The sequence below is a fragment of the Salvelinus alpinus genome, chromosome 4, assembly GCF_045679555.1.
Source record: "Salvelinus alpinus chromosome 4, SLU_Salpinus.1, whole genome shotgun sequence".
Taxonomy (NCBI): domain Eukaryota; kingdom Metazoa; phylum Chordata; class Actinopteri; order Salmoniformes; family Salmonidae; genus Salvelinus; species Salvelinus alpinus.
The window spans coordinates 26,765,601-26,787,136 of NC_092089.1; the positions used below are offsets into that span (position 1 = coordinate 26,765,601).

General features: G+C 48.6%; 1 protein-coding gene across 2 annotated transcripts; it reads right to left on the reverse strand.

The window, feature by feature from the left end:
* Nucleotides 1-3: 3 nt before the first annotated feature.
* tmem245 (transmembrane protein 245) lies at nucleotides 4-20,199 on the reverse strand. Of its 2 annotated transcripts, XM_071394938.1 has the most exons (16): nucleotides 18,479-20,199; nucleotides 17,063-17,180; nucleotides 16,169-16,384; nucleotides 15,530-15,745; nucleotides 15,187-15,356; nucleotides 11,159-11,182; nucleotides 9,264-9,368; nucleotides 8,773-8,855; nucleotides 4,967-5,057; nucleotides 4,660-4,758; nucleotides 4,221-4,358; nucleotides 3,922-4,044; nucleotides 3,471-3,616; nucleotides 2,658-2,758; nucleotides 2,282-2,456; nucleotides 4-2,069 (listed from the first exon to the last, which is right to left on the reverse strand). In XM_071394938.1, the coding sequence occupies exons 1-16, from the start codon at nucleotides 19,082-19,084 to the stop codon at nucleotides 1,826-1,828; spliced, it is 2,655 nt and encodes an 884-aa protein (XP_071251039.1). In that variant the 5' UTR covers nucleotides 19,085-20,199; the 3' UTR covers nucleotides 4-1,825. The 2 variants fall into 2 exon arrangements, with proteins under 2 accessions (XP_071251039.1, XP_071251040.1); XM_071394939.1 differs by lacking the exon at nucleotides 11,159-11,182 and having other exon boundaries at nucleotides 18,479-20,192.
* Nucleotides 20,200-21,536: the final 1,337 nt, after the last annotated feature.

Consider the following 21,536-nt stretch of genomic DNA (forward strand, 5'->3'; position numbering starts at 1 on the left):
ATCTTAGTTAAACAGTCCTGTTTATTGTCTCAGTGCATTTCCAGTAGAAAACACAGCAACGGTATGTTCCAGAGTCAGGTGACGTCAGGGTGAGGGAAGTGAGCCAACAGGAGGACTCCAACCTTGTCAGGATAAATAACCAGTCCTCCCAACCTCAGACAGCTAACGCTTCGGCCACATAAGATGATGTCGTGCTTCACATACAGAGTACTCAATCAGAATACATACCTGTACATCGTTCAGTTGGTGTAAACGGGTACATTTATAATGTGAAAGTTCATCCTTCTCCCATTAACGTGGAGTGAATGTGTGTGTGTGTGTGTAATCCGGGGTATGTATGTGATAGATTATAATAGGATGTAGTTAGTACAGGCCAGGACCCACTACCTTATTACCATGATATGTAACAACTACAGCGCCTTCAGACTACATTCACCTTACAGCAGCACTGACATCAACCTGTGTGTGTGTGTGTGTGTGTGTGTGTGTGTGTGTGTGTGTGTGTGTGTGTGTGTGTGTGTGTGTGTGTGTGCGTTAGAGAGCAAAACATAAACTTGAGCTGAAAACGAATCTGTTTTTAAATGTAAAAACATCAACACAGGAAGTTCCACCTCTCAGCACAGGAAGTGCCTGCATACAGTACTCATCGCCACGCCAACAGAACTCCTAAGCATGACAATGCATCATACAACATGTAACCATAGAGATAATAAAACAGTATTATATTAATGATAACAGTAAAGATGATAAAAACCAAAAGCGCTAAATGTTAATTTTGGTGGCATCTGGAGGGCACCCGGGTGTACAGGTTCTAGTTTCCTTATTAAATCCTTCATTACTTGAATCAGATGTCTTAATGCTGGGCTGGAACTAAACCCTGCCCATCCAGTAGCTCTCCGGGACCAGGGTTAGTTCATTGCTCTGTTGCAGCTTACAACGTGCGACCCATTCTGAACTTTAACCTTCACAAAAGTGCCAAGTAGAGGGGGCAGAAAGGATTGGGGGGGGGGGGGGGATACATCCCACTTTAGGCAGGTCTGTAGATTTGGTACTGGGGGGTCTTATACGTGTACATAGAATGGGTAGAATAGACCCATGTTCTAAAATCCACATGTCCCATCCCTTATTGCGGCACAATAAACTTTACCATCGCTGATGTGTGGAACACAGAGAGGCACCGCATTCAGCGAGATGTGATGAGCATCAATTAAACATTCAATATTAAATATGGTGTCAGACATTCAATATTAAATATGGTGTCAGACATTCAATATTAAATATGGTGTCAGACATTCAATATTAAATATGGTGTCAAACATTCAATATTAAATATGGTGTCAGACATTCAATATTAAATATGGTGTCAAACATCCAATATTAAATATGGTGTCAGACATTCAATATTAAATATGGTGTCAAACATCCAATATTAAATATGGTGTCAGACATTCAATATTAAATATGGTGTCAAACATTCAATATTAAATATGGTGTCAAACATCCAATATTAAATATGGTGTCAGACATTCAATATTAAATATGGTTTGCCCAGTATACATATTGTGGACCATTGATTTGATTTCTAATGTAAATCTTTTCTATGGTCTCATATGTGTTGGGGGAGGGGAGGGTCTCTCCTCTATGGTTTGAAAAGTAGCTTTATCAGGCTGATGGCATCGTGGGTAACCTCCCCTCACACCCTGCCACTCCGCCTGGGAGACCCCATAGAGCTCGGGAGGAACGGGTGCTTCTCCCAGGTAATCAGCCTAAAAGAAGCCAAGGAACAGGCACCCAGTCAATGAGAAACCAGGAGACACTCCACCTCTCACTCGCTCACCCTCTTCAGCACCGAGGGAGTGGTGTCCATGAAGGACCTGGCAGGATGTAGTGGCCAGGTAGACTGTACAGGGGTGGGCTGGGCAGAGTTGGGACTCATCAGCATGGCACTGTAGATGTTGGAGGCTACCACCAGGATACAGAGCAGGATAGGACCGATGATCGCCCCCTCCAGACCCAGATAGTATGCTCCTCCTGCCACTGCTAGACCAGTCAGATACGGGTGACCACCACTGTGGGGGGGGGCAGATATCAACACACACTTACTTTAATATCATAACAGATTAGATTTCTCTCTCTTACACACTGATCTCATAAACAGTGAATACGCACAAACACATACACACTCTCTCACACACACACACACACACACACACACACACACACACACACACACACACACACACACACACACACACACACACACACACACACACACACATACCCTGATATATCGGAGTAGATGGCTGTGTCTACGAAGTAGGTGGGCAGCAGATGGAAGAGTAGCAGTAGCAATGCTTTGACCCCCTCTCCCTGGGCCAGCCACAGGTCACACACAGCGGGCAGCGCTGCCCAGTACGTCCCCAGGAACGGCACCGCACCCAGGATAGCTGCCAGGGCTGAAGGGGGTGAGGGAAGAGGACACATGGAACATGTTTGACAATAGTAAGACAGAAGACTGGAATAGAACAGTCCTGTTATACAAGTTACTCATCTAATAGTTTGGACATAAGGAGGGTTTTCCTCGTCTCCAGGCTAGTCAGTCAAACATCAGCAAGTTAAGATGTTCTATTTGATCAGTCAGTTTTGAACACACTCACCAGAGGGGATGAAGACGATGTGGATGCCGAAGATGGTGTGTGTCAGCCAGGTGTAGAGACCATAGAACCCTGCCATCTTCAGAGAGGCATCAAACACCCCTCTAAAACACACACAATTAAACTAATATATGTTTTAACATTTCAAATGTCAAATGAGTGCAGTGTGTGTGTGGACGTGTTTAAATATTCTTGTGGGGACCAGAAGTTTAGGTTTAGGAGCTAGGGTTAGGTTTAAGAGCTAGGGTTAGGTTTAGGAGCTAGGGTTAGGAGCTAGGGTTAGGGTTAGGAGCTAGGGTTAGGTTTAGGAGTTAGGGTTAGGAGCTAGGGTTAGGTTTAGGAGCTAGGGTTAGGGTTAGGAGCTAGGGTTAGGTTTAGGAGCTAGGGTTAGGAGCTAGGGTTAGGTTTAGGAGCTAGGGTTAGGTTTAAGAACTAGGGTTAGGTTTAAGAGCTAGGGTTAGGGTTAGGAGCTAGGGTTAGGTTTAAGAACTAGGGTTAGGTTTAAGAGCTAGGGTTAGGGTTAGGAGCTAGGGTTAGGTTTAGGAGCTAGGGTTAGGTTTAGGAGCTAGGGTTAGATTTAGGAGCTAGGGTTAGGTTTAAGAGCTAGGGTTAGGTTTAGCGTTCAGGTTAGGTTTTTGGTTTAATTTGAGGGTTACAGTTACGGTTAGGGTAAGTGTATGGGTTAGGGTAAGTGTACGGGTTAGGGGTTAGGGAAAACAGGATTTAGAATGGGACTGAATTGTGTGTCCCCACAAGGTTAGCTGTACAAGACCGTGCGTGTGTGTGTGTTTATGTGTGTGCTGTGTGTGTGTGTACCTGATGGCCTCCTCTACAGACTGTCCTATGATGTTAGAGGATGGTCCGGGCTGGGACAGAGGAGTGAGGTTGATCACCCATTTGACAGGCTCGTAGTACTCTCCACTGGAACTCAGCAGATAGAACAACGTGGTCAGGAATATCACCTACACATACACACATACACACACAAAAGGACACACACACGCACGGACACACACACACAGGGACACACAATCAACAATGTAAATATTACGGTATGAAGGAGGAGGCACACAGAGCGAGCTATGTGTGTGTGTTACCAGGCTGAGGGCGAAGTTGAGTGGAGCTGTGTGTGTGTGTTACCAGGCTGAGGGCGAAGTTGAGGAGAGCTGTGTGTGTGTGTTACCAGGCTGAGGGCGAAGTTGAGGAGAGCTGTGTGTGTGTGTTACCAGGCTGAGGGCGAAGTTGAGGAGAGCTGTGTGTGTGTTACCAGGCTGAGGGCGAAGTTGAGGAGAGCTGTGCCGCTGTGGAAGAGGACAGTGAGGAGAGTGGTCGTTGTGGAGATCAGCAGCCCAACGTTCCGACTCATCACCACCCACAGAGACTCCACTATCTATAACAGAGGATACACACGTTATACACACACACACACACACACACACACACACACACACACACACCACACACACACACACACACACACACACACACACACACACACACACACACACACACACACACACACACACACACACACACACACACACACACACACACGTGTGTACTCACAGAGAGCAGTGTTTCTATGTTCTCCTGAGCGAAGGAGGCGATGTCCTGCCAGTCTAAGATCTCTCCCAGCCAGCTGTTCTGTCTCTGGACAAGCTTCTGACCACCACTACGGTTACGCCCTCCTGTCTGGGTTACATTCTGAGACAGAAACGCCGTAGACATACAGGTAAGCACACAGACACGTAAGCACACAGACACGTAAGCACACAGACACAGACACACACACACACACACACACACACACACACACACACACACACACAGATGGTGTTGAAAGAGTGAGACAAGTATGAATGTATAGTGTAGTTCTGGTCTGTGTTTATAAGGGGTAATCAGTGTTTCAGTCTTTATATTCTCAAGCCAAACATGAAGATGTGACCATGTGAACCCCCCTATACTGTGGTCTGATGGACCCCCCCCCCCCCCCCCCCCGTGTTACCTTGACAAACCAGGAATGGTACAGTCTGTCCCACAGTTCCAGAACCTGCTTCTCTATGACAGCTGTGTGGTTCCCCTTTTCACCAAGCATCTTATGGAGCTACACACACACACACACACACACACACACACACACACACACACACACACACACACACACACACACACACACACACACACACACACACACACACACACACACACACACACACACACACACACACACACACACACACACAATCAGTGATTTTACCAGTGTCTCCACCCCCCTTCCTCTCTTTCCATCTCTCTCCTGTTGTCTCTCTTACCTTGAATGTTATCCATTCTCGACCGTGCTGGTAGACGTTAGTGGCAGCAGAGTTCATAGCTTTCTGGATGACCTGGGCTTCAGGGAGCCAACTGGAGGAGAGGGGTGGAGAGAGAAAGAGAGTCAGGGACTGATTTACCAATAAAGCACCCTGTTCAGCTGTTGAGTGATGTCTATGAGGAGCCAGGGGGTTATCACCGCAGGGTGGTGTGATGTCTATGAGGAGCCAGGGGGTTATCACCACAGGTTGGTGTGATGTCTATGAGGAGCCAGGGGGTTATCACCACATGGTGTTGTGATGTCTATAAGGAGCCAGGGGGTTATCACCACAGGGTGGTACGACGTCTATGAGGAGCCAGGGGGTTATCACCACATGGTGTTGTGATGTCTATGAGGAGCCAGGGGGTTATCACCACAGGGTGGTACGACGTCTATAAGGAGCCAGGGGGTTATCACCACATGGTGTTGTGATGTCTATGAGGAGCCAGGGGGTTATCACCGCAGGGTGGTGTGATGTCTATGAGGAGCAGGGGGTTACCACCACAGGGTGTTGTGATGTCTATAAGGAGCCAGGGGGTTATCACCGCAGGGTGGTGTGATGTCTATGAGGAGCCAGGGGGTTATCACCACAGGGTGATGTGATGTCTATGAGGAGCCAGGGGGTTATCACCACAGGGTGGTGTGATGTCTATGAGGAGCCAGGGGGTTATCACCGCAGGGTGGTGTGATGTCTATGAGGAGCCAGGGGGTTATCACCACAGGGTGATGTGATGTCTATGAGGAGCCAGGGGGTTACCACCACAGGGTGGTGTGATGTCTATGAGGAGCCAGGGGGTTATCACCACAGGTTGGTGTGATGTCTATGAGGAGCCAGGGGGTTATCACCGCAGGGTGGTGTGATGTCTATGAGGAGCCAGGGGGTTTGTCTATGAGGAGCCAGGCGGTTATCACCACAGGGTGGTGTGATGTCTATGAGGAGCCAGGGGGTTATCACCACAGGGTGGTGTGATGTCTATGAGGAGCCAGGGGGTTATCACCACAGGGTGGTGTGATGTCTATGAGGGGCCAGGGGGTTATCACCACAGGTTGGTGTGATATCTATGAGGAGCCAGGGGGTTATCACCACAGGGTGGTGTGATGTCTATGAGGAGCCAGGGGGTTATCACCGCAGGGTGGTGTGATGTCTATGAGGAGCCAGGGGGTTATCACCGCAGGGTGGTGTGATGTCTATGAGGAGCCAGGGGGTTATCACCACAGGGTGATGTGATGTCTATGAGGAGCCAGGGGGTTATCACCACAGGGTGGTGTGATGTCTATGAGGAGCCAGGGGGTTATCACCACAGGGTGGTGTGATGTCTATGAGGAGCCAGGGGGTTATCACCACATGGTGATGTGATGTCTATGAGGAGCCAGGGGGTTATCACCACAGGGTGGTGTGATGTCTATGAGGAGCCAGGGGGTTATCACCACAGGGTGGTGTGATGTCTATGAGGAGCCAGGAGGTTATCACCACATGGTGATGTGATGTCTATGAGGAGCCAGGGGGTTATCACCACAGGTTGGTGTGATGTCTATGAGGGGCAGGGGGTTACCACCACAGGGTGGTACGACGTCTATGAGGAGCAGGGGGTTATCACCACAGGGTGGTGTGATGTCTATGAGAGGCCCAGTCCACTGCTCACCTAGTTAACCCCCAGGCCCAGCCCACTGCTCACCTAGTTAACCCCCAGGCCCAGTCCACTGCTCACCTAGTTAACCCCCAGGCCCAGCCCACTGCTCACCTAGTTAACCCCCAGGCCCAGTCCACTGCTCACCTAGTTAACCCCCAGGCCCATTCCACTTCTCACCTAGTTAACCCCCAGGCCCAGTCCATTTCTCACCTAGTTAACCCCCAGGCCCAGCCCACTGCTCACCTAGTTAACCCCCAGGCCCAGTCCACTTCTCACCTAGTTAACCCCCAGGCCCTGCCCACTGCTCACCTAGTTAACCCCCAGGCCCAGTCCACTTCTCACCTAGTTAACCCCCAGGCCCAGCCCACTGCTCACCTAGTTAACCCCTAGGCCCAGTCCACTGCTCACCTAGTTAACCCCCAGGCCCAGCCCACTGCTCACCTAGTTAACCCCCAGGCCCAGTCCACTGCTCACCTAGTTAACCCCCAGGCCCAGTCCACTGCTCACCTAGTTAACCCCCAGGCCCAGTCCACTTCTCACCTAGTTAACAACCAGGCCCATTCCACTGCTCACCTAGTTAACTCCCAGGCCCAGTCCACTGCTCACCTAGTTAACCCCCAGGCCCAGTCCACTGCTCACCTAGTTAACCCCCAGGCCCAGTCCACTGCTCACCTAGTTAACCCCAGGCCCAGTCCACTTCTCACCTAGTTAACCCCCAGGCCCATTCCACCTCTCTGTCAGAGCTGAGTGCCTTTGAGCCGTCTGTACCATGAAGAGATGAATGTTGGGTAAATAAAGCAGTTCCGGCTGGATGACAATCTATTCAACCTCCGGCGCCTCCAAGCCACAAGCAAGACCTCAACTCAACACATCTTTGCACAGCAATATCTCCTCTCCCACTCACCAGAATATATGCAGCATTCACTGAGCCTGTCTCCTCCGTCTACAGCTCCGTCAGTCTCAGCAAGACACACATCTTTGGTCAACAACTCACCATCTATCAAGAAGAGCTCACCTTCCACATCTTTGGTCAACAACTCACCATCTATCAAGAAGAGCTCACCTTCCACATCATTGGTCAACAACTCACCATCTATCAAGAAGAGCTCACCTTCCACATCTTTGGTCAACAACTCACCATCTATCAAGAAGAGCTCACCTTCCACATCATTGGTCAACAACTCACCATCTATCAAGAAGAGCTCACCTTCCACATAAATGGTCAACAACTCACCCCCAGCAAGAAGAGCTCACCTTCCACATCATTGGTCAACAACTCACCATCTATCAAGAAGAGCTCACCTTCCACATCATTGGTCAACAACTCACCATCTATCAAGAAGAGCTCACCTTCCACATTAATGGTCAACAACTCACCCCCAGCAAGAAGAGCTCACCTTCCACATCAATGGTCAACAACTCACCCCCAGCAAGAAGAGCTCACCTTCCACATCGATGGTCAACAACTCACCCCCCAGCAAGAAGAGCTCACCTTCCACATCAATGGTCAACAACTCACCCCCCAGCAAGAAGAGCTCACCTTCCACATCGATGGTCAACAACTCACCCCCCAGCAAGAACAGCTCACCTTCCACATCAATGGTCAACAACTCACCCCCAGCAAGAAGAGCGCACCTTCCACATCAATGGTCAACAACTCACCCCCAGCAAGAAGAGCTCACCTTCCACATCAATGGTCAACACCTCTCCCCCCCACTTCACATACTGTACCTTGGCAATGTCTAATTTGGAGAACCTGGCTAGCAACCGACGTACCTGGTGTTCCACCTGGGTGTCACAAACCTCCAGGACATAATCACAGAGGAGAATCCAACGGCCTGCACACGAACCCCAGCAGCAGGGGCAACACACTCCCTCTGTGGCAAACCATGCAGGTCTGGCCTGCAAAGCCACACGCACTGGCACAACCACAACCCCACACAGTAATCACACTTCTGTGACAATTGGGAGTAACGTCATCATCAATATTGATGGACAGTCAAGTGTACAAGATGTGTGTGTGTGTGTGTGTGTGTGTGTGTGTGTGTGTGTGTGTGTGTGTGTGTGTGTGTGTGTGTGTGTGTGTGTGTGTGTGTGTGTGTGTGTGTGTGTGTGTGTGTGCGCATGTCTCTCTTACTTGGCCCATTCTGGATGGCTGGACACAGTCTCGTTGATAAGGTTACTGGTGACCTCTATGATATGAACACTCTCGTGATGAACCTACAAAGAGAGAGAGAGAGAGAGAGAGAGAGAGAGAGAGAGAGAGAGAGAGAGAGAGAGAGAGAGAGAGAGAGAGAGAGAGAGAGAGAGAGAGAGACAGAGACAGAGACAGAGACAGAGACAGAGACAGAGAGAGAGAGAGAGAGAGAGAGAGAGAGAGAGACAGAGAGCGAGAGAGAGAGAGAGAGAGAGAGAGAGAGAGACAGACAGAGACAGAGAGACAGAGAGAGAGAGAGAGAGAGAGAGAGAGAGAGAGAGAGAGAGAGAGAGAGAGAGAGAGAGAGAGAGAGAGAGAGAGAGAGAGAGAGAGAGAGATTATGCTGAAAATAGCCTATATCTCAATTAGCTATGTACTGTGGAAGAGGAAATCAAACTATGGTAAGCTCTGAGGAACACACAGTACCGCACCATAGCAGTGAGCAGGAGAACCATGAGTAGAGTTCCTGTCACCAGCAGGAAGATGATGAAGATACTGATGAGTTTATCCAGGGAGCGCTCCAACCATATGACCATCTACAGAGAGAGACAGAGAGAGAGAGCGAGAGAGACAGAGCGATAAAAAAGAAGGGGAAAAGTGACAGAGAGAAAGAGACATAAGTCAGCATCTGCCATTAGGAGTTGTCGCAGATGTGACTGGACACATGGAGAAACCTGTGTCCTTCTCCCCTGGGAAACCAGAGACCAAGGCAGACATTCTGTGTCTGAACTAAAGCCTACCGCCGCCATCTTGGATCCTGAGAACAGCCTGTGCACACAGACACACTCTATCACACACCATGCATGAGTGCACGCATGTTAAACCCCAGGGCTGTGTGTGAGACGTGTGCTCTGTCTGCAGGCTCATCTCTTTACACGTCTTTATTGTAACTTTAAGAGGCAGTTCCTCTAAGGGCCACAGAGGAGGACAGTCACTTCCCAGGATTTAGGTTTCTCTATGTCCCCTGCCTTATAACAACCCTATGATACCTTATGACAGCATTATGACACCTTCCTAAGTGACCTGGGAGTGTGTGAGGTCACTGAGGAAGAATGCTGAACATGACCATCAGGAGGCTGGAGGTGATGGGGAGATATTAGTAAGACGGTGTCTCAGTGGTATTACACAACATGGCCACTGACCTGACAGCACATGAAGCAATATGGTGGCAACCTCAGAGTATTGGGACACATCCTGAGTCAACACATAACAGAATGAGAATCTGAGAGATCTAGAAAATCTACAGTATAGACTCTACAGAAATATAGACTACAGCAAAGCTCAGCTCAAGACCAGTCAGAATCAGAAATTGGTTTGATGTAACTGCTGTTTTAAAGGTAGACTCAGCGATATGACGTAGATGCACAAAGTAACCAGCGATTGGGTCAATTTCCACAACAACTAAGAGCGTTGGACAGAGAGGCTCAACTTCTCCTCTGTTTTGGTCCCGTAGCTAGTACGCTCTATCAGTGTGAAGCGAACCTGTGCACATGTGCGGATACTGTGTGACTGTGTGAAAGCAAAGTCTTGCATCTCGCTCATCTCAATATCAGCCGTGCTGCTCGAGGCGGAGTCTACCTTTACAGATGCTAATCTAACGCCTTCACTACAGAATAGTCATTAATATGGATGTCCCCCCTGTCCAATATGGATCAGACTCCAACCCAACCCAGTACCAGCTCAGTCCCACCCCTCCCAAACCCATGTAACCCCCAGGACCCCACCCAGATCTTTCTTTAGGCGGTCTGCTAATGCTCCTCCATGGTGCAGCTCTTCATTTCCAGAGCTAGGGAATAGCAGGGAGCGTCTACCCTGTCTTGGTAATAGTAGGGGCAGCCCTGCCCCCCCAACCCAACCCCCCCGGCACTCTCCTCAGCTTGGTCTAAAGCAGTCTCTTCTCTCCATGCATCTCACACACACTCAGAAGCCAACCAGCCAATCAGATCACAGAGGAGAAGCTAAGGAAGGTTGAGGAGCCAATGAATGAGCTCGCCCCACCGTAGCTTCACCACAACAGAAGCAGGAAGCAGGGAGGAAGTGAGGTCAGCGAGGGGCGGAGACAGGATGGAGGGATGACAGTGGATGGTTACAGCGTCACTCCAAGCTACTATAGGGCGCTCACACTGCTTCACACACTCTCTTTCTTCCTTCCTTTATCATTCTCTCTCTTTTGTTCTCTGACTATTTCACACTCATACACTCTTCCTCTTCTTCTCTCTTTCATTCTCATTTTGACATTATTTCAGACACACACACTCATGCTCTCTCTCTCTCTCTCTCTCTCTCTCTCTCTCTCTCTCAGCAGAGCTCTCCTCCAGAACATTACCTGCTTGTTAAGCCAATGCCAGAGCTTCAGGAGGAGACAAAGAGACATTGGGGAAATGATTATTTGACAGACCTGTGAAGCAATCATCACATGGTTCCCAAGCACAAACACAGCTTGTGATTGGATACAGGCAGTAAAGGGGGGGCTTTAGAAAACAGGAAGTGCTGCAGGGAATTTCTGATTGGATGCAGGGAGTGAATGCCGTTCTGATTGGATACCAGATGTGTCAACGTGTGCTTGAGCAGAATACAAAAAACAACAAAACGTTGCAGAGAAAAACAGAGCGAGAGTGCAATATCTTTTCTTCTTTCCTCATTGAGGCGTAGAGGTGAAGACGAGGGGGGTGAGACAAGGGGGGATGAGACGAGGGGATGAGACGAGGGGGTGAGTCGAGGGAGGTGAGTCGAGGGAGGTGAGACGAGGGGGTGAGACAAGGGGGTGAGACAAGGGGGTGAGACGAGGGGGGTGAGATGAGGGGGTGAGACAAGAGGTAAAACAATTAAGTGACCTCATTCAGTAGTAATATTAACCTGTAAGGAGATCATTCAGTAGTAATATTAACCTGTAAGGAGATCATTCAGTAGTAATATTAACCTGTAGAGAGATCATTCAGTAGTAATATTAACCTGTAAGGAGATCATTCAGTAGTTTATTAACCTGTAGGGAGATCATTCCGTAGTAATATTAACCTGTAGGGAGATCATTCAGTAGTAATATTAATCTGTAGGGAGATCATTCCGTAGAAATATTAACCTGTAGGGAGATCATTCAGTAGTTTATTAACCTGTAGGGAGATCATTCAGTAGTTTATTAACCTGTAGGGAGATCATTCAGTAGTTTATTAACCTGTAGGGAGATCATTCAGTAGTTTATTAACCTGTAGGGAGATCATTCAGTAGTAATATTAACCTGTAAGGAGATCATTCAGTAGTATATTAACCTGTAGGGAGATCATTCAGTAGTTTATTAACCTGTAGAGAGATCATTCAGTAGTAATATTAACCAGTAAGGAGATCATTCAGTAGTTTATTAATCTGTAGGGAGATCATTCAGTAGTTTATTAACCTGTAGGGAGATCATTCAGTAGTAATATTAACCTGTAAGGAGATCATTCAGTAGTATATTAACATGTAGGGAGATCATTCAGTAGTTTATTAACCTGTAGGGAGATCATTCAGTAGTAATATTAACCAGTAAGGAGATCATTCAGTAGTTTATTAATCTGTAGGGAGATCATTCAGTAGTTTATTAACCTGTAGGGAGATCATTCCGTACTAATATTAACCTGTAGAGAGATCATTCCGTAGTAATATTAACCTGTAGGGAGATCATTCAGTAGTAATATTAATCTGTAGGGAGATCATTCAGTAGTAATATTAATCTGTAGGGAGATCATTCAGTAGTAATATTAATCTGTAGGGAGATCATTCAGTAGTAATATTAACCTGTAGGGAGATCATTCAGTAGTAATATTAACCTGTAGGGAGATCATTCAGTAGTAATATTAATCTGTAGGGAGATCATTCAGTAGTAATATTAATCTGTAGGGAGATCATTCAGTAGAAATATTAACCTGTAGGGAGATCATTCAGTAGTAATATTAATCTGTAGGGAGATCATTCAGTAGTAATATTAATCTGTAGGGAGATCATTCAGTAGTAATATTAACCTGTAGGGAGATCATTCAGTAGTAATATTAATCTGTAGGGAGATCATTCAGTAGTAATATTAACCTGTAGGGAGATCATTCAGTAGTAATATTAATCTGTAGGGAGATCATTCAGTAGTAATATTAATCTGTAGGGAGATCATTCAGTAGTAATATTAACCTGTAGGGAGATCATTCAGTAGTAATATTAACCTGTAAGGAGATCATTCAGTAGTAATATTAACCTGTAGGGAGATCATTCAGTAGTTTATTAACCTGTAGAGAGATCATTCAGTAGTAATATTATCCTGTAGGGAGATCGTTCAGTAGTAATATTAACCTGTAGGGAGATCATTCAGTAGTAATATTAACCTGTAAGGAGATCATTCAGTAGTAATATTAACATGTAGGGAGATCATTCAGTAGTAATATTAACCCTTAAGGAGATCATTCATATATCACAGAGAAGACCAGCTCCTGCCTCTTCACCCAGCTTCAACCCTTACCTTAACTGTCCAGAACCGTTACCCCAGGGTAGACAGGACACTACACTGCTGCTAGCCGATCAAAATCACAGAATCACTGTCGATAAGAATTGTGTTTTATCTTGTCTACAGTGTTGTATGCATCAGCACCCTCCAGCAGTGACCAGAGATAGATCAGGAAGTGGTTTATAAAAATACAGGGTGGCTGTGTGTCTCAGGGAGGTTGGCAGGGTGGCTGTGTGTCTCAGGGAGGTTGGCAGGGTGGCTGTGTGTCTCAGGGAGGTTGGCATGGTGTCTGTGTGTCTCAGGGAGGTTGGCAGGGTGGCTGTGTGTCTCAGGGAGGTTGGCAGGGTGGCTGTGTGTCTCAGGGAGGTTGGCAGGGTGGCTGTGTGTCTCAGGGAGGTTGGCAGGGTGGCTGTGTGTCTCAGGGAGGTTGGCAGGGTGGCTGTGTGTCTCAGGGAGGTTGGCAGGGTGGCTGTGTGTCTCAGGGAGGTTGGCAGGGTGGCTGTGTGTCTCAGGGAGGTTGGCAGGGTGGCTGTGTGTCTCAGGGAGGTTGGCAGGGTGGCTGTGTGTCTCAGTGAGGTTGGCAGGGTGGCTGTGTGTCTCAGGGAGGTTGGCAGGGTGGCTGTGTGTCTCAGGGAGGTTAGCAGGGTGGCTGTGTGTCTCAGGGAGTTTGGCAGGGTGGCTGTGTGTATCAGGGAGGTTGGCAGGGTGGCTGTGTGTCTCAGGGAGGTTAGCAGGGTGGCTGTGTGTCTCAGGGAGGTTGGCAGGGTGGCTGTGTGTCTCAGGGAGGTTGGCAGGGTGGCTGTGTGTCTCAGGGAGGTTGGCAGGGTGGCTGTGTGTCTCAGTGAGGTTGGCAGGGTGGCTGTGTGTCTCAGGGAGGTTGGCAGGGTGGCTGTGTGTCTCAGGGAGGTTAGCAGGGTGGCTGTGTGTCTCAGGGAGGTTGGCAGGGTGGCTGTGTGTCTCAGGGAGGTTGGCAGGGTGGCTGTGTGTCTCAGGGAGGTTGGCAGGGTGGCTGTGTGTCTCAGTGAGGTTGGCAGTGTGGCTGTGTGTCTCAGGGAGTTTGGCAGGGTGGCTGTGTGTCTCAGGGAGGTTAGCAGGGTGGCTGTGTGTCTCAGGGAGTTTGGCAGGGTGGCTGTGTGTCTCAGGGAGTTTGGCAGGGTGGCTGTGTGTCTCAGGGAGGTTGGCAGGGTGGCTGTGTGTCTCAGGGAGGTTGGCAGGGTGGCTGTGTGTCTCAGGGAGGTTGGCAGGGTGGCTGTGTGTATCAGGGAGGTTGGCAGGGTGGCTGTGTGTCTCAGGGAGAATGGCAGGGTGGCTGTGTGTCTCAGGGAGGTTGGCAGGGTGGGTGTGTGTATCAGGGAGGTTGGCAGGGTGGCTGTGTGTATCAGGGAGATTGGCAGGGTGGCTGTGTGTCTCAGGGAGGTTGGCAGGGTGGCTGTGTGTATCAGGGAGGTTGGCAGGGTGGCTGTGTGTATCAGGGAGGTTGGCAGGGTGGTCTGTGTCTCAGTGAGGTTGGCAGGGTGGCTGTGTGTCTCAGGGAGGTTGGCAGGGTGGCTGTGTGTATCAGGGAGGTTGGCAGAGTGGCTGTGTGTATCAGGGAGGTTGGCATGGTGGCTGTGTGTATCAGGGAGGTTGGCAGGGTGGCTGTGTGTATCAGGGAGGTTGGCAGGGTGGTCTGTGTCTCAGTGAGGTTGGCAGGGTGGCTGTGTGTCTCAGGGAGGTTAGCAGGGTGGCTGTGCGTATCAGGGAGGTTGGCAGGGTGGCTGTGTGTCTCAGGGAGGTTGGCAGGGTGGCTGTGTGTCTCAGGGAGGTTGGCAGGGTGGCTGTGCGTATCAGGGAGGTTGGCAGGGTGGCTGTGTGTCTTATGGGAGTTGGCCGGGGGGGCGGGCCATTACCTTGGTGTCAACCCGTAGCAGGAACTGAGTGAGTCCTTTGATTGGTCCAGGCATGATGGCCTCCTGTCGCTCATGGCCAAACTTCTCCAGTCCTACCCACCATGACGACAGAGTCTTCTCAGCGAATCGCTTCAGACCAAAATGTACCACCAGCTTCTTCAACACCCACACTGCAACACAAACACACACACACACACACACACTGTTATGCATTTGTGTGTGTGTGTGTGTGTGTGTGTGTGTGTGTGTGTGTGTGTGTGTGTGTGTGTGTGTGTGTGTGTGTGTGTGTGTGTGTGTGTGTGTGTGTGTGTGTGTGTGTGTGTGTGTGTGTTTCAGATATTACCAGCCACTGGGATAGGCAGCAGTTGTAGCATCCAGAGATTGAGCCAGACTTGGACCAGTACAAAAGCCCAGGCCAGCAGGACAAAGTAGATATCACTGGCTCTTTGGGACCCCTTCTCCTTCTGGAAGAGACCCCCCAGCTCAGGACGGGCCTGACGGGGGAACGGGAAGACAGAGGGGGGACCGGAAGGGCCAGGGCCCACAGAGTCCACCCCATCTACAGAGAGAGAGGAGGGGGGAGATAAGGAAAGGAGGGAGGGAGTGAGGAGAGATGAGAGGGATTAAGCCGTTGTGACAGTCAAGACAATTAAGTATATTTGGATTGAAAACGCGATAGAAAGGGTGAGAAAGTGGTCGTTAAATCAGTCCAAACCGTCAACATCTACTGAATTAATATAGAATTAAGACTTAGAGAGCTTTTTGTGGCTGATGGTTAGTTACTGTGATACAACGCCTATGTGTGTGTGTGTGTGTGTGTGTGTGTGTATGTGTGTGTGTGTGTGTGTGTGTGTGTGTGTGTGTGTGTGTGTGTGTGTGTGTGTGTGTGTGTGTGTGTGTGTGTGTGTGCGCGCGCGTGTGTGTGTGTATGTGTGTGCGTGTGCGTGTGTGTATGTGTGTGCGTGTGTGCGTGTTATCTGACCTGCGGAGACACTGCTGGTGCTGGTCTCTCTCTCGGGGCCCAGATGGAGGTTACTGCAGGAGATGGCCATGTAGATGGTGTTAGCAGCGAACGACAACACCTGTCCTGACAGCTCACCTGAGTTGCCAGGGACAGGTGGTTTCTCTTGAGAGCCCACGATGAGGAGCGTGACCACGATTACAAACACAGGAACTCTCCACGAGCCAGTCAGAGACACTAGAGAGAGAGGCATGGGGGAGAGGGGGAGGTATATGGTGAGAGGGGAGTATAGCAGTGTGATGATTAATGAACAGTAGACTCCTTTTGAAACTACATCACAATGTGCTACTACTCCCCCTGTAAATACCTCTGTCCTAGCAGTGCTTCAGCTCTCAGTATCTTTTAACATTTCAGCCTGAAGGTTAACACCCCCTCACTCCCTCACAGCACACTACCAGCTGTCTATTAATGCTAAAGACTAAATATCCTGAGACCACGGCCACACACTTGACCTTTATACACTTCCTTATCTTATGATGGAACATAAATACCTACAAAGTTACCTCCTCTCCCTCCCTCTCTCCCACTCCCTCTCCCACTCCCTCTCCCTCTTCCACTCCCTCTTCCACTCCCTCTCGCACTCCCTCTTCAACTCCCTCTTCCACTCCCTCTCTCACTCCCTCTCTCACTCCCTCCCCCACTCCCTCTTCCACTCCCTCTCCCTCTTCCACTCCCTCTCTCACTCCCTCTCCCTCTCTCACTCCCTCTTCCACTCCCTCTCTCACTCCCTCTCCCACTCCCTCTCCCCTGTCTGTATCCAGGTAGAAGAATAGAACATGTTGTCCAGACAGGTACAGGCATGGCTCTCACTCACATAGCTCCTCCTCTCTCCTCCCTCTCTCCCCCTCTCCTCACCCAGGTAGAAGAGTAGTATGGTCCAGACAGGTACAGACATAGTTCTCAGGTATCTCTCTGTACCGGGGCTCCATTTGCAGGCTACTGCCAGCACATACCCCAACACCACTGTCATCACCTAGAGAGAGGAAGACAGGAAGATAGAAGATGGGGGAGGGGGTAGAGCGAGAGAGAGGGACAGAGAGAGAGAGAAGATGATGGAGGGAGTAGAGAGAGAGGGGGAAAGAGAGAGAGGGGGACAGAGAGAGAGAGAATATGATGGAGGGGTAGAGAGAGAGAGAGAGGGAAAGAGAGAGAGAGGGACAGAGAGAGGGAGAAGATGAAGGAGAGAGCAGAGAGAGAGGGGGGAAAGATAGAGAGGGACAGAGAGGGGGAGAAGATGAGGGAGGGAGTAGAGAGAGAGGACAGAGAGAGAGAAGATGATGGAGGGAGTAGAGAGAGACAGAGACGATGAGGGAGTAGAGAAAGAGACAGAGAAAGAGAGAAAATGATGGAGGGAGTAGAGAGAGAGAGAGGGGGACAGAGAGAGAAGATGAGGGAGGGAGTAGAGAGAGAGAGGGGGGGGGGCATAGAGAGAGGGAAGATGAGGGAGGTAGAGAAAGAGAGGGAGGGAGAGCGAGAGAGAAGATGAGGGGGGGAGTAGAGAGAGAGGGAGGGAGAGAAAGAGAGAGAGAGGGAGGAGGCAGAGAGAGAGAGAAGATAAGGGAGGGAGTAGAGAGAGAGAGACAGAGAGAGAGAGAAGATAAGGGAGGGAGTAGAGGGGGACAGAGAGAGAGAAGATGAGGGAGGGAGTAGAGAGCGAGAGGGGGGCAGAGAGAGAGAAGATGATGGCGGGAGAGAAAGAGAGAGGGGGGGGGGGCATAGAGAGAGGGAAGATGAGGGAGGGAGAGAAAGAGAGAGGGGGGCAGAGAGAAAGAGAGAGAGAGGGGGCAGAGAGAGGGAATATGAGGGAGGGAGTAGAAAGAGAGAGAGAGGGGAGGGCAGAGAAAGAGGGAAGATGAGGGAGGGAGGGAGTAGAAAGAGAGAAAAAGCAGAATGTACTTTTATAAGAGTTCTTTATCTATTTTATAAAGAGTTTAAGGACATTTTTCATAGTTATGGACAGTAGCCTACTATCCACACACACACACACACACACACACACACACACACACACACACACACACACACACACACACACACACACACACACACACACACACACACACACACACACACACACACACACACTAAGCCAAGGCCTGTGAAAGGTCTCAGGAAATCTACATTTAGTTAGCTGAGTACTTGATTCATGTAAGGGCTGCATTACAGTCTTATCCCCTGTCCATCCTGTTGTAGGCTACAGTATTGGAAAAGCCTTTCTTATAATTGTGGGGGTCTTCCTCCCTTAGCGTCAGTAGTGTCCCTGTCACTCACCCACACAGAGTGGAAGCAGTCCAGCGCGCTCCCGATGACGTTGCACACGTGCCCGATGATCACCTGCATGCCAATGACGCTCCAGAACAGGTAAAAGAAGTAGATGAGTGGCGCGCCCGCCCCGATCACCAGCAGCACCGTGAGCCTCTCCAGCACCAGACCCCCCAGGAAATCCACCCCGTGGTTGAAACACCACACCGGGACCAGAAGAGTCCCCAGGAGTATCGGCGTCCCGGTGTCCTGCAGGCCGTTGAGCCAGGAGCGTCCCAGCCGGGCTAGGGAGTGTTTGAATGGGTGGAGGAAGGTCCCGCAGAGAACGGCCCAGAGCAGTGGTCTCAGAAAGGCTTCCAGGATAAAGAAGACTAGCACAGCCGCTCCACAACAGATAGCCACGAAAATCAACGCTCCTGTGTTGTAGAAGGCCTGTTTGATGTTCTTGTCGAATTTGAGGGAGGAAGGTTGGCTGAGTAGCTGGCTCATCATGCCCACCGCTGGCTGGACGCTCTCGGAGAACGAGACGTAGTGAGGCCGGGCGGAACTAGGGGTTTCCGCGGGAGAGAAAGGAGCCGGCTCTGCCTCCGGCCCCAAGTCCTCCTCGTCTGCCATCTTCAATGAATCCGCCTCGGTCTGCGTTCCTCCTGCGGATCCCACCCAATACCACCACAGACGGAAGAAGGAGCGTTAGTTTCCAGGATCTTTGATACCGCTATCACACATGAGGAACAACACAACACTAGACGTAGTGGTGACGTAACCGTCGCAAGGTATGATGGGTATTGTAGCTGGCTGGTGCCAGACAGAGCTGTGCTCGCTGCTTAGTTTGCTGCTAGTAGCCTACTCTCTGGAATGCCCAGTTGAACTACACACAGAAATGTGAATAAACAGACCTTTGTCAGGAGAATCACCACGACTTCAGGATGTCCGCGCTGTCACCTAGGAAATATGCAAAGTCATCACATATTTGCATAGCCTATCATATTACAAAACAGTTATAGGTAAAACTTTCTTTTAAGTGCCCATATTCAAATCAAATCAAATTTTATTAGTCACATACACATGGTTAGCAGATGTTAATGCGAGTGTAGCGAAATGCTTGTGCTTCTAGTTCCGACAATGCAGTAATAACCAACAAGTAATCTAACCTAACAATTCCACAACTACTACCTTATACACACACACAAGTGTAAAGGGATAAAGAATATGTACATAAAGATATATGAATGAGTGGTGGTACAGAACGGCATGGCAAGATGCAGTAGATGGTATAGAGTACGGTATATACATATGAGATGAGTACTGTAGGGTATGTAAACATAAAGTGGCATAGTTTAAAGTGGCTAGTGGTACATGTATTACATAAAGATGGCAAGATGCAGTAGATGATATAGAGTACAGTATATACATATGAGATGGGTAATGTAGGGTATGTAAACATTATATTAAGTGGCATTGTTTAAAGTGGCTAGTGGTACATTTTTACATAATTTCCATCAATTCCCATTTTTAAAGTGGCTGGAGTTGAGTCAGTATGTTGGCAGCGGCCGCTAAATGTTAGTGGTGGCTGTTTAACAGTCTGATGGCCTTGAGATAGAAGCTGTTTTTCAGTCTCTCGGTCCCTGCTTTGATGCACCTGTACTGACCTCGCCTTCTGGATGATAGCGGGGTGAACAGGCAGTGGCTTGGGTGGTTGTTGTCCTTGATGATCTTTATGGCCTTCCTGTGACATCGGGTGGTGTAGGTGTCCTGGAGGGCAGGTAGTTAGAGTGGTATTACAGTGTAACAAGTATTGTAGTTAACTGTAACAACCAATAGTTACAGTGTAATAACAACATGTAACCGGTAGTAATTGCGGTCTGTAATTACAAAGGTGTAACAATGAATCCTTGTTTCCACGCTTGTTACAAATGGGCAGGTTTCCACTAAATTCACCAATTTAGTGTTTTGTTTATTCTCAGCTGCATACAGTTACAACTGTCACAAAGGTAGTGACCCCTCGTGGATGTGCTGGGTGTCGGAGAGATGATGCTCAATAGCCTCTAATCACTTACTCATGAATGTGCACTGTTGAAAAAATATCTCCACTCAACGTTATTGCTAGCACTTGCCACTAAAATAAAGTGTTCCATCTGGGTTAGTTTGGTCATCCCAGATGAGGAAAAACACACTATTTGAAAGCATAGTACATGTAATGTTGCCTAAGTACAGTGTAATTACTAGTTGTTACACGGGATTTAGCTAGTTAAAATGAAGTCTATCTTGAGGGGTATTTAGTTGTAATTAATGTGTACTTATACAGTACACTATACATCCTTACAACCTGGCCCTCCTTTTAAAGCTTCTGGAAGTTTCACTTAATTTCTGTGCCTTATTGTGAAATGAAGTGAAACTTCCAGAAGCTTGAGGGCCAGGTTGTCAGGATGTGTACTGTATAAGTACACATTAATTACAACTAAGTACCCCTCAAGATAGACTTCATTTTAACTAGCTAAATCCTGTGTAACAACTAGTAATTACATTGTACTTAGGAAAACATTACATGTACTATGCTTTGAAATAGTGTATTTTTCCACATCTGCGATACCACCCATATTAGATCCCAGTCAGTGAGGTTGACTTACTGATCTGTTCTTACCAGCTCCACCAAGTCAACCCAGATGGAAGACTTTATTTTGGGGGTGCTAGCAACAACACTGAGTGGAGATGTAGTTTGAACAGTGCACATTCATGAGTAAGTAATTAGAGGCTATTGAGCATCATCTCTCCGACACTCAGCACATCCACGAGGGGTCACGACCTTTGTGACAGTTGTAACTGGATGCAGCTGAGAATAAACAAAACACTAAATTGGTGAATTTAGTGGAAACCTGCCCATTTGTAACAAGCAATGTAACAAGCATTCATTGTTGCACCTCTGTAATTGCAATTACTACCAGTTACATGTTATTACACTGTAACTATGAGCTGTTACAGTTAACTACAATACCTGTTACACTGTAACTATGAGCTGTTACAGTTAACTACAATACCTGTTACACTGTAACTATGAGCTGTTACAGTT